The sequence below is a fragment of the Xenopus laevis genome, chromosome 2L, assembly GCF_017654675.1.
Source record: "Xenopus laevis strain J_2021 chromosome 2L, Xenopus_laevis_v10.1, whole genome shotgun sequence".
Classification (NCBI taxonomy): Eukaryota; Metazoa; Chordata; class Amphibia; order Anura; family Pipidae; genus Xenopus; species Xenopus laevis.
The window spans coordinates 182,393,678-182,408,171 of record NC_054373.1 but is presented as its reverse complement, the minus strand read 5'-3'; the positions used below and the strand labels follow the sequence as shown (position 1 = coordinate 182,408,171).

Sequence of the window (14,494 nt, the reverse complement as noted above, 5' to 3'; positions counted from 1 at the left end):
TCTCTGACCTTCTCTTTGACACAATTACATTACCTAAAATCACTGGCAAATATTGGTTCGGAGCAGGGTCTATGACATTCTATGGCTGCTTCTTCCAGCTCTTCTGTGTCCATTACCTTGGAAGCCTTGACTCCTTCATCATTATGCTGATGGCTATTGATCGTTATGTTGCTATCTGTAAACCTCTTAGGTATCACTCCATTATCAACAATAAATTGGTGACTCTCCTCTGCTACATTTTCTGGCTCTTTGCTGCCGTAATTGGATTAGCTATGACTTTAATTGCTGGAATTCTTCCTTACTGTGGACCCAACCGTGTCAAGAACTGTTTCTGTGCCAGCCAAGCTGTAATAGTATTGGCATGTGTTGTCGTTACCTTGGAAAGAAGAAAAGGATTTTCAATTGCTATGTGTGTGCATCTCTTCCCATTATCTGTTATTATTCTCTCATATATTCTCATAATCAGGGTTGTGTACTTATCAGCCAACAATGGAAACTTGCAGAAGGCATTTAATACCTGTACCACTCATTTAATTGTCATTGGCTTGTACTTTATCCTCAGGTTGTTTGTGTATTGTACCTTTGGTACTTGACTTTGTTATAAATGTTTTAATTCTATGCCTCTACACATTTATCCCCCATTTAGCCAGCCCATTACTTTTTGCCTCAGAACCAAAAAAATTTGAAATATTTTGGGGCAAATGATGAACACTATATTCCATGTGGAACCTAGAACACTTGAGTGAAATGGCATTGTAGTAATATCATTCCATAGTTTCACAACACTCAATACTGATGTAAATAAGCAGAAAAAATATGCAAATAAGGATCTCTGTGCAGACTGACATATGGTCAAAAAGTTCATAGGAAGATAAAGATAGACCCTAGAAATGTATCTTCTCGTTTATCTTGTAGAAGTAAATCTAGAGCCACCGGACTTGCTGATTAATCATTGAAGATGTTTCACTACTTATCTGAGCAACTTCTTCAGTTCAACTGAAGGTGCTCTAGATTTACTGCTACTAGATATACCATGACCTGGATGAATGAAGACCTTCAAAGACTATCTTCTGGTCCCATCTAAAAACACTAATAGTCTTTGGCAACTCTTAACAAAACATTATTCATACTTGTAACCTTGACTGTAGGCTTATTAAATTATTATTATTAATAAAGTTTATTTACAAAAAACTCACATTGAAAAATGAATCTTCCGGTTCCATCTGAAAACACTAAGGGGCCGATTCACTAACTTCGAGTGAAGGATTCGAAGGTAAAAAACTTCGAATTTCGAAGTTTTTTTTGGACTACTTCGACCATTGAATGGGCTACTTCGACCTTCGACTATGACTACGACTTCGAATCGAAGGATTCGAAGAATAAATCGTTCGACTATTCGACCATTCGATAGTCGAAGTACTGGACCCATGACAAATTATTTCATCAGAGAAGGTAGTTTAATATTATTTCAAGCGCAGAACCCAGAAGCATTCAGTAGCCACGAGAGATCTCTTACTAGCTTACTGTTACATGACTTTTTATAATGTAAACAACATTATCATATCATTATCGTATCTATCATTTGATTGGCTATAAATTGCTTTATGACTATGATTTGTTATATCTTTGCATTAATAGCCAATGTTATACAAATAAGTATGTTATAATCATCAGTCTCTAGGTAACTTCTATCACAACTTTTCTTGTGTTTTTGTCAACTTCACTTTTTTATTGTTCTTTGTTGTTTCCTATTTAAATTACTTTCTCGTTGTCAGGTGTTTATCATGAGGCTAAATTTGCTTATCATAGCAAGCAGCCATTTAATCACAGACATTAATATTGCTATAATGCACATATAATCATCTCTGATCACTAGACCTCAATGCTCAGCTCTAAAAATGTATTAACAAAAAACTCAAATTGGAAAATGATTTCACAAAAAATAAGGAAAACAACGTATGTAAATTGTGCTTACATTTCAATTTATTGGAGCTCATTTATAAACATTAGGCAAATTTGCACCTGGGCAGTAACCCATGGCAACCAATCAGATGATTGCTTTCAGTGCTCAACCTGCAGCTGGCTGAAAAAAAGCTAATCACTGATTGGTTGCTATGGGTTATTGCCCAGGTGCAAATTTGCTCAGTGTTTATAAATGTACCCAATGAGTCTGCATGTAAAAATCTGAAAACAGTTCAATAAAATCTCTAAAATTAAATTAGATGAAAGTTGAAAGTGCATCTCCTATCCATGTCTATAAAAGATTGGCAAGTTTTATCATACCGTTTTTTTTTGTTCAAATTTTTCAAGATATTCCATTCATAAATCTTGAAGATTTGGGTCAGTAAATTTAAAAAATGTAAATGGGATCTTGAATTTTAATACTTTTTTTTTTATATAACATAAAATCTACTGTATTTTTTTGGTTGACGTAATAATGATTAATGCCAATGGTGCTGTATGAGCAAGGGCACATGAAGTGCATCGTCCGATTTTCTCCATGGAGTAGATATTGACACAGAAATGCTAAAGTATGCATTTTTGCACCAGTATCTGCTCCAGGTCTGTCAATGGAGCAAAGGGTTTTGCATAATGCAGGGGTGCCCAAAACATTGATCGTGGTCTACCAATCAATCACTTTAAAGTTCCTGATAGCCCGTGGAAAACAATATTGCGCGTAAAAAAAATGTCACTCATAAAAGTCGCCCGTAGACTTCAATGTATTTTGGCGAATTGTGGTATTGGGGACATTTATACATGGCATTGCCTCTATGCCATCTTGCTATGAGTTCTTAAAGAAGAAACAAACCCCTTATTAAAAAAAAACCCTACTCCCCTATCCCACATAGACCCACCTCTCTCCTCACCCACATCCTAGCTACTACCCCGGGCAAATGCCCCTAACCTTTTACTTACCCCTTGGTGCAGATTCAGGGATCAGAGTTCACGGCAGCCATCTTCCAGGTCTTCATGTCTTCTTCCGGCGCTTCAGCAACTTCTGCCCATTTCGGCTAATGCACAGTTGTCCCAAACTGGGAAATTGCTCCAAACTGCGCATGCACCGCTACACCAGTCTCATTCTCAGATTACCGAAGACCCGGAAGATGGCTGCCGTGAGCTTTGATCCCTGAATCTGCACCGAGGGGTAAGTAAAAAGTTAGGGGCATTTGCCCTCGGTGGCAGCTAGGCTGGGGGAGAAGGGAGGTTGGCCTATGTTGGGTGGGGGGTAGGGTTTTTTTTTATAAGGGGCTTGTTTCTCCTTTAAGGTAGATCTCATGATGGCTTCAGGTGGCAGGAGTAGATTGCCACCAAAGTCTGGGCACCCCTGGCAAAATGAATATGGTGCCCCTCTCACTGGCTGTTCTCTCTCTGGATTCTGCTTTATTATGGGGAATCTGGGGTTTCAAATGTTTCAAGTCGCATATCCTGCAGCAGCCTGTACTGAATGGGGTTGTAAAAGTAAAAGAGCTATCTCTTGCTGTATTCTGGCCTGGCTGAAATAATACCAGCTCTAGCACTATGCCCTGGCACATTCTGGGCTGGTGTTAAAACAGTTCAAGTTTCTTTGTACTATTTGGTTAATAAGATTTTACTTTCAAACAGAGTCCAGTGCCCTTAGTGTGATGCTGGGGTAAAGGATTTGAGGGCACATGTAGTTAAGAAACTATGGAGAGGGTACTATACTACCTTGGCAACGTTTTTCTTAAAAAAGGGTACTGGTGACCCAAAAGATGGTTTAGGCCATTATAATAAAATAAACACTGAAGACAAGAAGTTGGGGGTGTTCCTCTGAGTGTTTAAGGATGTAACCCTTGAGAATAAAGAGTGAACCCTATTGAATGATTTAAGGTGTCCTGAAAAAAGATGTAATAGAAAGTACGTTTGTTTCTGCTGATGGAGATAGTGGGTCTACTGCTCTTTTGTTGGTGGGTATGTATATTATATAAGTGTTCCTCTATCCCTCAGATTCAGATTATTGGATTAATTTACAAAACAAGGTGTAGGAAGCAAAATTCAAAAGTAGGCACAAAGAGCCTTCATCTGAGGGGGGCAAATACGTACAAAGCTCTCAGTGTAGGCTCATATACTAGGACCACGTATGGTGCTGCTGGCTGGTACAAGTACAGATTGGGGGCAATATTTTGGGTGCTGCTGACTGGCACTGCTACAGGTTTCTTTATTAAAAAAAACTGTAAGTGATATGGGGGAAATGGTTCTACAGAATGGGGGGGCGCTGATTGAAGTCCTTGCCTAGGGTGCCAAACTACCTTGGCCTGGCTCTGATGTCTTGTGTGCTTCTTCAGTCCTTCTGTAGGGAGTCCTGTGCACTTGTCACTCCTGTGTCCCTCCTGTAATTCATTCCTCCACCACCTGCATGAAACGGAGGAAGGGAAAGCAGCTGGTTTGCAGAAGCAACGCTGAGCAGGCAGAAGTGAGATTTATGCTTGTTGTAGATAAGCTTGCCAGGTCAGGCCCTGCAGTAAGGAAAAGTCTTGGCTACCCTGGTTCAACTCCAAAATCTACAGCAGTCCCTGGGGTATTATTCATTAAACTGCCACTGTGCCATCCCCCATCCCCGCTTACTGAAATCTACAGGGCCCAAGAGGAGAGACAAGGTATGCAATGGGGCGTTGGAGGGCGTGGGATTTTTGGGGTTATTATTGTGGGCTCCAAACCCTTAGAGTAACACTGCCACAAGGTACTGATCTTTTCTTATTCAGGCTAATATGCAACTGACTTGTGATTTGTAGGAACAAACAAGTGGCTGTGTTGAGATTCAGTGATTATATTCCCATAAATCTCTATAGGAACAACTACTGAACAGATAATATGCAGGGCTGGATTTACATAGAGGGCACCCCTAGGCCCACTGCCGTTCATCACCCCTGTCCACTCCCCTTTATTCATGCAAATGTTCATCATCAATGGGGAAATTTAAAAAATGATTGTATCTCCAGCATTTTCCCAGTGTATTTGAACCAATGTGTTGGTGGCCTTTCCACAAATTCGGGCCTGATAATATACTTGACATGTACAGTAGTATGTATAAAAACACTTTTTGAGCAGATAACCCTGTCTTATAATTCTATTCTTGTACTTGCTGACTTGCACCCTTGGCAGAGGCGACTACAAGCATTGGCTGACTTTTTTCAAATATAGCAGCCACATCAAAACTTTTTTGGAACATGCATATAATTTTGCTTAATACCCTTTTTTCATCTGAAGGCTCATCATTCCTCATAGTTCAGTCAACTTGTGACAAACTGAAAGTCTTGATTTAACTCCCCAACCTGTGGCTCGTGAGTAACATGTTGCTCTCCAACCCCTTGCCTTTTGTTCCTAGTGACCTCAAAGCAGGAGCTTATTTTTGAATTCTTAGTTTGGAAGTTTTAGTTGAATAAAAACCAGTTGTACCTAAGAAACAAAACCTTCTGTGGGCTGCCAGTGGGGCAAATTCACTAAGCGCCGAAGCGCCTAACGCTAGCGTCAATTCGCTAGCGTTGGTCATTTTCGTTACTTCGCAAATTCACTAACGAACGCTGGCGTAAATTCACTAGTGTTATTTCGCACCCTTACGCCTTGCCAATTTGCGCAACGGATGTAACTACGCAAATTCACTAACGCGGGCATTGTACTGAACGCTACCTTTTACGCTAGACTTCCTTCGCCACCTCAGACCAGGCGAAGCGCAATAGAGTAGATAAGGATTGCTTCAAAAAAAGTTCACATTTTTTATAAGTCCCAAAAAACGCTGGCGTTTTTTCTATATTATGGGTAATAGACTGAAATAGATCGAAATTTTTTTTGGGGCTCCCCTCCTTCCCTCCTACATTTCCTGACTCATGGCAACTTAACTATACAGTGGGCACATGTGTAGGGCAAAATAAATATTTTATTTGATGTTTTGAAGGTTTCCCAGGCATTTGTAGTGATTGTACGTATTCCTCCATTGAAATTTGAATTTGGAGCCGTATGCAAATTAACCATCGCTAGCATAACTTCGCTTCGCTTAGCGAATCAACGCTAGCGCAACTTCGCAACCTTACACTACCCCTGAGCGCAACTTCGGATTTTAGTGAATTTGCGGAGCGCTGGCGAAACTACGCCTGGCAAAGTGTGGCGAAGTGCAGTGAAGTTACGCCTGACGCCCCTATAGAGGCTACCAAATAGCCAATCAGAGCACTTATTTTGCACCATTTTGCTTGCATTGCTCCCCGACTTTTTGTTACATCTGAATGTGGCTCACGGCTAATGAAGGTTGGGGACCCCAGCTTTAATTTGTCTCAACCACAGAATTTGTGAGAACAAATGCAGTAAAGTTACCTCATCTGGTTTCTTATTCCCCCGCCACCTTGCCCATTGTTGAAGAAGGTTCCTGCAGAGATCCTCATCAATGTTTTAAACTAACCTATTGTACAAGGTAGGGGTGACCACTGTACCCTTTCTGAATCTCTCCCTATATCTCACAAACCTCCATGATGGTCATGATTCATTTATAATACCTTTCCACTCCAAATCCAAAGCTGGGGATGGGGGATAGGGGTGGTAAAGTGCCTTCTGTAAGAGTGGTTATCTATTAATCTGTAAGAAAGGGTTCTCTGTGTGTTTGCATGTGTTTCTTCCTACAATCTAAAAGTAGGCAGGCCAATCGGCTCCTGATAAAATTGAACCTAGTCAAAAAGTTAAAATCAAACCATCCACCATTTGAACTTCTACAAAAATGACAAATAGCATGGTGTATGCTCTCTCCGTGTCTGCATGGGTTGTCTCCTTCATTCCAAAAATATACAGTAGAGCCTGGCTCATTGGTTCCTCATGAAATTGACCCTAATCAAAAAATAAAAACCAACCCCAAACTACAAGGAAGGGCATATTGCAGGAACACTCCTACATTGGGAAACAATTGTATCCCTTTTTTGTTTCCCTTTCTTGTTTTCAAACAATGGGTTGCATTGTGATGAGGGCTCTTTTTTCTCCTGTTGAAATCAATGGACTTACTGTATACTGTAGATGGCAAATCCAAATCAGTAGAATTTTTCTTGTGCCAAAGAGCAAGTTCCCAATGAACCCGTTAATCACTAAGGTTTAGTATAGAACATATTTAGGAAAAATGTCCCTCTGTAGCTTGATAAATAAAGGCCATGTTTACCCTTACATAAATATGCCTAGTAAACCAAAACCATAAGTGAAACCCTGGAGAATCATTTAACATCTTTACTAAAACTGGCAGGCCAACCAGGTGGACGAAAAAATAATGAGCAATTATCAGCTGGTTAAAAAAAAATGCTTTGTTTTTTATTAACAGTGACACGTGTCTCCCATTAGGGACGTGGCACAGATTTGCCTTCTATATAAATACCCCAAAGAAGAGAAAGCCCAGATGCCACCCAGAAAAAGACTATGGGAGATTTTTCAAACAGTGATTCTTTATTATCTTGTAAGTATTTCTGCTCACCTTGACTCCTTATTTTATTGTATTTACTGCCTGATTTACTTTGTATTTTTCCTCAGTAAGGTTAATGGGACATGCATTAAATGCACAGCATGAACTTCTTGGCATCGGAAGCTATAGAGTGCTTCCAGCAACTATGAAAAATTATTTAATTTGAGTTATTAGCTGTTTTTCCTGGTGCAAAGGCCTCAGGTCTATGGAAAGAACTTGGTCTTTTCCACAGGAGCACAATAGAGTGACCACTATTAACTACTTTAAGAAACATTGGGGGATGCAGTTCAGCATTAGAAAATTGCAGGTTGTAGATTTGTTTATTGCAGTTTTAGGAGACCAGGCAGAACTTACTCTTTGACTGAAAATAAATAACAGGTCTGTTAATCAGCTGCATTGTTTCAAGAGTCAGAACCAGGAGTGCAGAAGACATAGACAACCAGAGAGATACGGCTTTCAATAGCAATTACATTTAGAAATAACTTTAAAACCCACTGACAATATGCAATAAAGGTATATTTTTATTTCATTGTGGGAATGAGATCCCCTATAATTGTGCCTTCCACTAGACCAGGGGTCCCCAACCTTTTTTTACCCGGGAGCCACATTCAAATGTAAAAAGAGTTGGAGAGCAACACAAGCATAAAATAGTCCCTTGGGGTGCCAAATAAGGGCTGTGATTGGCTCTTTGGTTGCCACTATGTGGACTGGCAGCCTACAAGAGGCTCTACTTGGTACTACACTTAGTTTTTATGTAATTAAAACTTGCTTCCAAGCCTGGAATTCAAAAATAAGCTTCTGCTTTGAGGACACAGAGAGCAACATCCAAGGGGCTGGAGAGCAACATGTTGCTCGCGAGCTACTGGTTGGGGATCACTGCTCTAGACAATAAATACCCAATCCTCCCTTTGCACTTTTATCAGATGTGCATAATAATGCTATAAACCTATAACCAGTGCTTAGTTATTAGGTTATTATATATAATTAATAAGTCCCTTTTGTCCCTTAACCCAGCTAGAATAATATAGGATCCGCGCTTTATAAAACGAACCCATAGCAATGAATATAATATATAAGGTGAGGCTCTGTGCAATATAATACATACACACAAAATGTAGTACCTAGTTATACAGTATATGAACCAGCCAGGATACAGTTGTTTTGTGCAGTCTTGACCCCCAGGGTGTATTCAGCACATGCAGTGGGATCTGTACATAATGAAACAGCTGCAAATATGAAGTACATGAGATATTCAACCTCCAGCTTTTATTTAGTACATAATGGCTCTGGATATCATTAACCTGCCAAATGAAGTACTGAAGTGATTGATGCATTATTAAAAGTCAGGTTATTTATAGTCTTTGAGAATCTGTGCATTATCAGTGCACAAGAAGCTTTCTTTGTATTATTATTATAGTTATGATTAACTCCCTGGCTCTAGTAGGTGCATGAGATGATTCTTGCTCATTATAGACCACTATGTTTTCCCCAGGTCTATTTGGAAGTTGTCATTGTGGGACATTCACTAAGATTCGTAGTTGCGCTGGCGTCCGCTTCCCAACGCTTCGCCGCGCTTCGCCGCACTTCGCCAGGCGTATTTTCGTCAGCGCTCCGCAAATTCACTAAAATCCGAAGTTGCGCTCAGGGGTAGCGTAAGGTTGCGAAGTTGCGCTAGCGTTAATTCGCCTATTACGCTAGCGATGCTTAATTTGCATACGGCGCCAAATTCAATTTCCAATGGAAGTATTCTTAGCATCACTACACAAGCCAGGGAAACCTTCAAAACATCAAATAAAATTTTTATTTTGCCCTACACATGTGCCCACTGCATAGTTAAGTTGCCATGAGTTAGGAAATGTTGGGGGGAAGGAGGGGAGCCCCAAAAAAAATTTCAATCTTTTTCAGCCTATCACCCATAATAAAGAAAAAACGCCAGTGTTTTTTGGGACTTAGAAATTTTTTTCACTTTTTGTGAAGCAATCCCTATCTACTCTATTGCGCTTCGCCTGGTCTGAGGTGGCGAAGGAAGTCTAGCGTAAAAGGTAGCGTTCAGAACAATGCGCGCGTTAGTGAATTTGCGTAGTTACGTCCGTTGCGCAAATTCGCCAGGCGTAAGGGTGCGAAGTAACACTAGCGAATTTACGCCAGCGTCCGTTAGTGAATCTGCAAAATAACAAAAATGGCCAATGCTGGCAAATTCACGCTAGCGTTACACGCTTCGGCGTTTAGTGAATTTGCCCCATTGTCTCTAATGCCCCCAGCTATGCCTGGAGCACTTAATGTATCTAACATAATGAAGGTGCCCTATGCATGACTTGCAATTCCCAGACTGTTTTTGTACCTATACATACACATTTGCTCTTTAATGCAATGTAAAAAGCCTTTGAGGCCAATCATCTACTCTATAGAAATATTGAGTCTGTGCTGCTGGTTCATCTCTGTCCCTTTTGATTCACACATCAGCATTAATCAATGTAGAAGTTTCCAGCGAACTCAATGGCTAACCAATCCGCTGTCTCCGAGTTCGTCCTCATTGGTTTCCCAGGTCTCCAGCAGAGCTTCCATATTCCTGTCTCCATCACGATGTTCATGGTCTACAGCATTTCCCTGATTGCAAACAGCATCGTGCTAATTCTGATTATCCTGAAGAGAACGTTGCACCACCCCATGTACATCATCATTGGAAACTTGGCTTTCTCTGACCTGCTCTTCGACACAATGACATTGCCTAAAATCATAGCCAAATATTGGTTTGATGCCGGGTCTATCTCTTATTATGCGTGCATCTTCCAGCTCTTCTGTGTCCATTACCTTGGCACCATTGACTCCTTCATCATTATGCTGATGGCTATTGATCGTTATGCGGCTATCTGCAAACCTCTCAGGTATCACTCCATTATAACCAATAGGTTGGTGGTTATTTTGTGCAATCTCTTCTGGATCATCACCATCTTCATTGTGTCCCCAATTGCTGTTACCACAGCGCAGCTTCCTTACTGTGGCCCAAAGACCATCAGGAACTGTTTTTGCTCCAACATATCCCTCACAGCTTTGGCCTGTGCTGATAACTCATTTGCAGTACAGCTAGGTTATATTGCAGCCATGCTGGTTCTCCTGCTACCATTGGCCATTATAATACTCTCCTATATTCTCATTATTTGGGCCGTGCATTCATTATCCAGGGAAGAGAACTGGCAGAAGGCATTCTACACATGTACTACTCATTTGTTTGTTATTGCCTTGTTCTACATTCCTAGGGTGTTTGTATATACTTCTGCTCAGCTCCGACTAATCCTTAATCCTGATATCAATGTCCTACTCCTCTGTCTCTACACCTTCATTCCCCATGCTGCCAACCCCATAATATACTGCCTTAGAACCAATGAAATTAAAGATATCCTTAAGCGTACATTTCAGATTAGATTCTGCATTACAATTAAGCAGAAGTCCCCAGGGCTGCAATGATTTCACATATTTCTACAAACCAAAGTTACGCTTTCTTTGTAATGAACAGTTGATACCAACTTAGACTGTAAGATCTTTGGGGCATGGGATTCCTTCCATTTAGTTAACTAATACCTGGCATATACAGTATATCAATGAGAAGTAACATATATGTCTTGTAATTGCTACAATCACTCACTGTCTGTTAAAAATGTATTGAATTAATAAAAGCTGTAAGTGACCTACATTGGTTCAACAAAGGACTGACTGTCCTCAGATTATTTTGTGAACAGGGGGTTAAACGTGTATAGCTAGAATCAGCCTCACAAGCTGGTTGATTCATGGCATAGCCCCTCATATATATATACCCAACCTAGCCAAGGGTTGTCATTCATACAGACATCCTGGAATAAGTAAATGTGGTACCCACAGAATTATGAAATGCTCCAGAGGTTGTAAACGGTACTAAGCTATGTCATGTGGGCTATATCAACTCCATTTTACAATATATATCTACCTCTTGGGAAGAGTAAACAATAAATTCTAATCCAGTGCACAAATAAGCACTCACCCTAAATCTTCCCCTAACTAGTCTTCAGATTAGGCCCCCATAGCTCATAACAAGGTTACAGATATATAGAAACATTGGGGTAACAGTCACCCTGCTATAGTTCCAGGGGTACCCAGGGTACAAATAAGCACTCACCCAACATCTCCCCCTAACTGGCCTTCAGGCTGGGCCCCCTTAGCTCATAACAAGGTTACAGATATATAGAAACATTGGGGTAACAGTCACCCTGCTATAGTTCCAGGGGTACCCAGGGTACAAATAAGCACTCACCCAAGATCTCCCCCTAACTGACCTTCAGACTGGGCCCCCTTAGCTCATAACAAGGTTACAGATATATAGAAACATTGGGGTAACAGCCACTCTGCTATAGTTCCAGGGGTACCCAAGCCACAAATAAACACTCACCCCAAATCTCCCCTAACTGACCTTCAGACTGGGCCCCCTTAGCTCATAACAAGGTTACAGATGTATAGAAACATTGGGGTAACAGTCACTCTGCTATAGTCCCAGGGGTACCCAGGGTACAAATAAACACTCACCCCATATCCCCCCCTAACTGACCTTCAGACTGGGCCCCCTTAGCTCATAACAAGGTTACAGATATATAGAAACATTTTGGTAACAGTCAGCCTGCTATAGTTCAGGGGTTCTCAGGGCACAAATAAGCACTCACCCCAAATCTCCCCTAACTGGTCTTCAGGCTGGGCCCCCTAAGTTTATAAGAAGGCTACAGATATATAGAAACATTTGGGTAACAGTCACCCTGCTATAGTTCCAGGGGTACCCAGGGTACAAATAATCACTCACCCCAAATCTCCCACTAACTGGCCTATAGGCTGGCCCCCCTTAGTTCATAACAAGGTTACATATATATAGAAATATTGGGGTAACAATCACCCTGCTATAGTTCCAGGGGTACCCAGGTTACACATAAGCACTCACCCAACATCTCCTCCTAACTGGCCTTCAGGCTGGGCCCCTTAGCTCATAACAAGGTTACAGATATATAGAAACATTGGGGTAACAGTCACCCTGCTATAGTTCCAGGGGTACCCAGGGCACAAATAAGCACTTACCCTAAATCTCCCCCTAAGTGGTTTTCAGACTGGGATCCTTAGCTCATAACAAGGTTACAGATATATAGAAACATTGGGGTAACAGTCACCCTGCTATAGTTCCAGGGGTACCCAGGGTACAAATAAACACTCACCCCAAATTCTCCCTTAACTGACCTTCAGACTGGGCCCCCTTAGCTCATAACAAGGTTACAGATATATAGAAACATTGGGGTAACAGTCACCCTGCTATAGTTCCAGGGGTACCCAGGGTACAAATAAACACTCACCCCAAATCTCCCCTTAACTGACCTTCAGGCTGGGCCCCCTTAGCTCATAACAAGGTTACAGATATATAGAAACATTGGGGTAACAGTCAACCTCTTATAGTTCCAGGGCTACTCAGTAGACTCTGTACAGTTCCTGGTTGGTTGGAGTAAGTATAAACTGCATTTGGGGACCCAGGACTGAGTAGTAACAAGAGCATATGTAGCACCTTATAAATAATATATGGGGTTAGAAGTACTGAAGTTTTTGATGGGCAGAAGGAAGATTTGGGTGGGTAAGAGACAGGGGGAAAAGACAATGGCCTCTCCCACTTTTTCAGGGTACAATCCATTTTAAAATCAGACACTCCATAGTTCTTTTCATCGCAACATGTCATAGTAACTGATTTCCCTGCATCACACCCCTCCTCCTGAGGTAATACAGAAGACTGGCATGTGCCACTAGTGATGGGCGAATCTATTCGCCAGGCGCGAATTCGCGGCGAATTTGCGCGTTTCGCCGCCAGCGAATAAATTTGCGAAACGCCCGCGAAAATTTGCGGCAAAAATTGGGGGCAGGCGTCAAAAACGAGACGCCGGCGCTGTTTCGCGAATTTTTCGGAGAAGCGAAACGGCGCAAATTCGCCCATCACTATGTGCCACCCATAAGAGTTTGCCCTTCAGTGATACTACAGACAGTTTGAAGTGACAGGGTTAAATACTTGTACAGACAATGACCCGACAATAGATCTAGGGGTGAATCTGTTTCACATATAAATGTTTTTTATCTAAATAAATGTCATCCAGATCACTGTGTAGCATCCGTGTTTCTTCATTCATGTTTATCCCAATGTGGCTGATTCTGTGACACCAACAGGTGCCTGGACCTTCCCAAACCTAGGCAGGGTATGTGAGTCAGCTCTCACTAATAGCTTTCTCTCTGCCTTCACTAGACTCAATGGTCTATAAGTACAGTAAGTGCACATTGACTTTCTTCACTTTTCTTAATGTTCTTTACTGTCCTTGATGTTATTCATTGTCCTTGATGCTCTTTGTTATTCTTGATGTTCTTCACTGTCCTTGACGTTCTTCACTGTCTTTGATGGTCTTTACTGTCTTTGATGTTCTTCACTGTCCTAGATGTTCTTCACTGTCTTTGATGGTCTTTACTGTCTTTGATGTTCTTCACTGTCCTTGATGTTCTTCACTGTCCTTGATGCTCTTCACTATACTTGATGCTCTTTACTGTTATTGATGTTCTTCACTGTCCTTGACGCTCTTCACTATACTTGATGCTCTTCACTAAACTTGATGTTTTTAACTGTGCTTGATGTTCTTTACTATCCTTGATGTTCTTTACTGTCCTTGATGCTCTTCACAATCCTTGATGTTCTTCACTGTCCTTGATGGCCTTCACTATCATTGACGTTCTTTACTGTCCTTTATGTTCTTCATTGTCCTTGATGCTCTTCACTATCCTTGTTGTTCTTTACTGTCCTTGATGCTCATCACTATTCTTGATGTTTGTCACCATCGTACTCCTCCTTACTTCATTTCTGCTCCCCCTTTGACTTCCACTTCAGCCCTTACTATTTTCTTTCTCTACTACTCTACCATCATTCTTTCCTTCTCTCCATTCATTCTTTCCCTTTATTCTGTGCTTGATCCACCCTTTCTCCAAACTGTCCTTGGTGTCTACCATTCCACACCCCTC

The 14,494-nt window shown here is 41.2% G+C and overlaps 2 protein-coding genes across 2 annotated transcripts; both read left to right on the top strand.

Moving 5' to 3' along the window:
- The first annotated feature begins 71 nt into the window (after nucleotides 1-71).
- LOC108705150 (olfactory receptor 10G3-like) lies at nucleotides 72-593 on the top strand. The gene has a single exon (XM_041581214.1). It carries the CDS (start codon nucleotides 72-74, stop codon nucleotides 591-593), a length of 522 nt encoding a protein of 173 aa, XP_041437148.1.
- A 9,321-nt stretch (nucleotides 594-9,914) lies between these two features.
- Nucleotides 9,915-11,120, top strand: LOC121399681 (olfactory receptor 52E8-like). The gene has a single exon (XM_041581213.1). The coding sequence runs from the start codon at nucleotides 9,941-9,943 to the stop codon at nucleotides 10,907-10,909; it is 969 nt and encodes a 322-aa protein (XP_041437147.1). The 5' UTR covers nucleotides 9,915-9,940; the 3' UTR covers nucleotides 10,910-11,120.
- Nucleotides 11,121-14,494: the final 3,374 nt, after the last annotated feature.

What these genes read in the sequence shown, in the direction of transcription:
- LOC108705150 (XM_041581214.1), top strand. Translation starts at nt 72, where the DNA reads ATGACATTCTATGGCTGCTTCTTCCAGCTCTTCTGTGTCCATTACCTT.
- LOC121399681 (XM_041581213.1), top strand. Translation starts at nt 9,941, where the DNA reads ATGGCTAACCAATCCGCTGTCTCCGAGTTCGTCCTCATTGGTTTCCCA.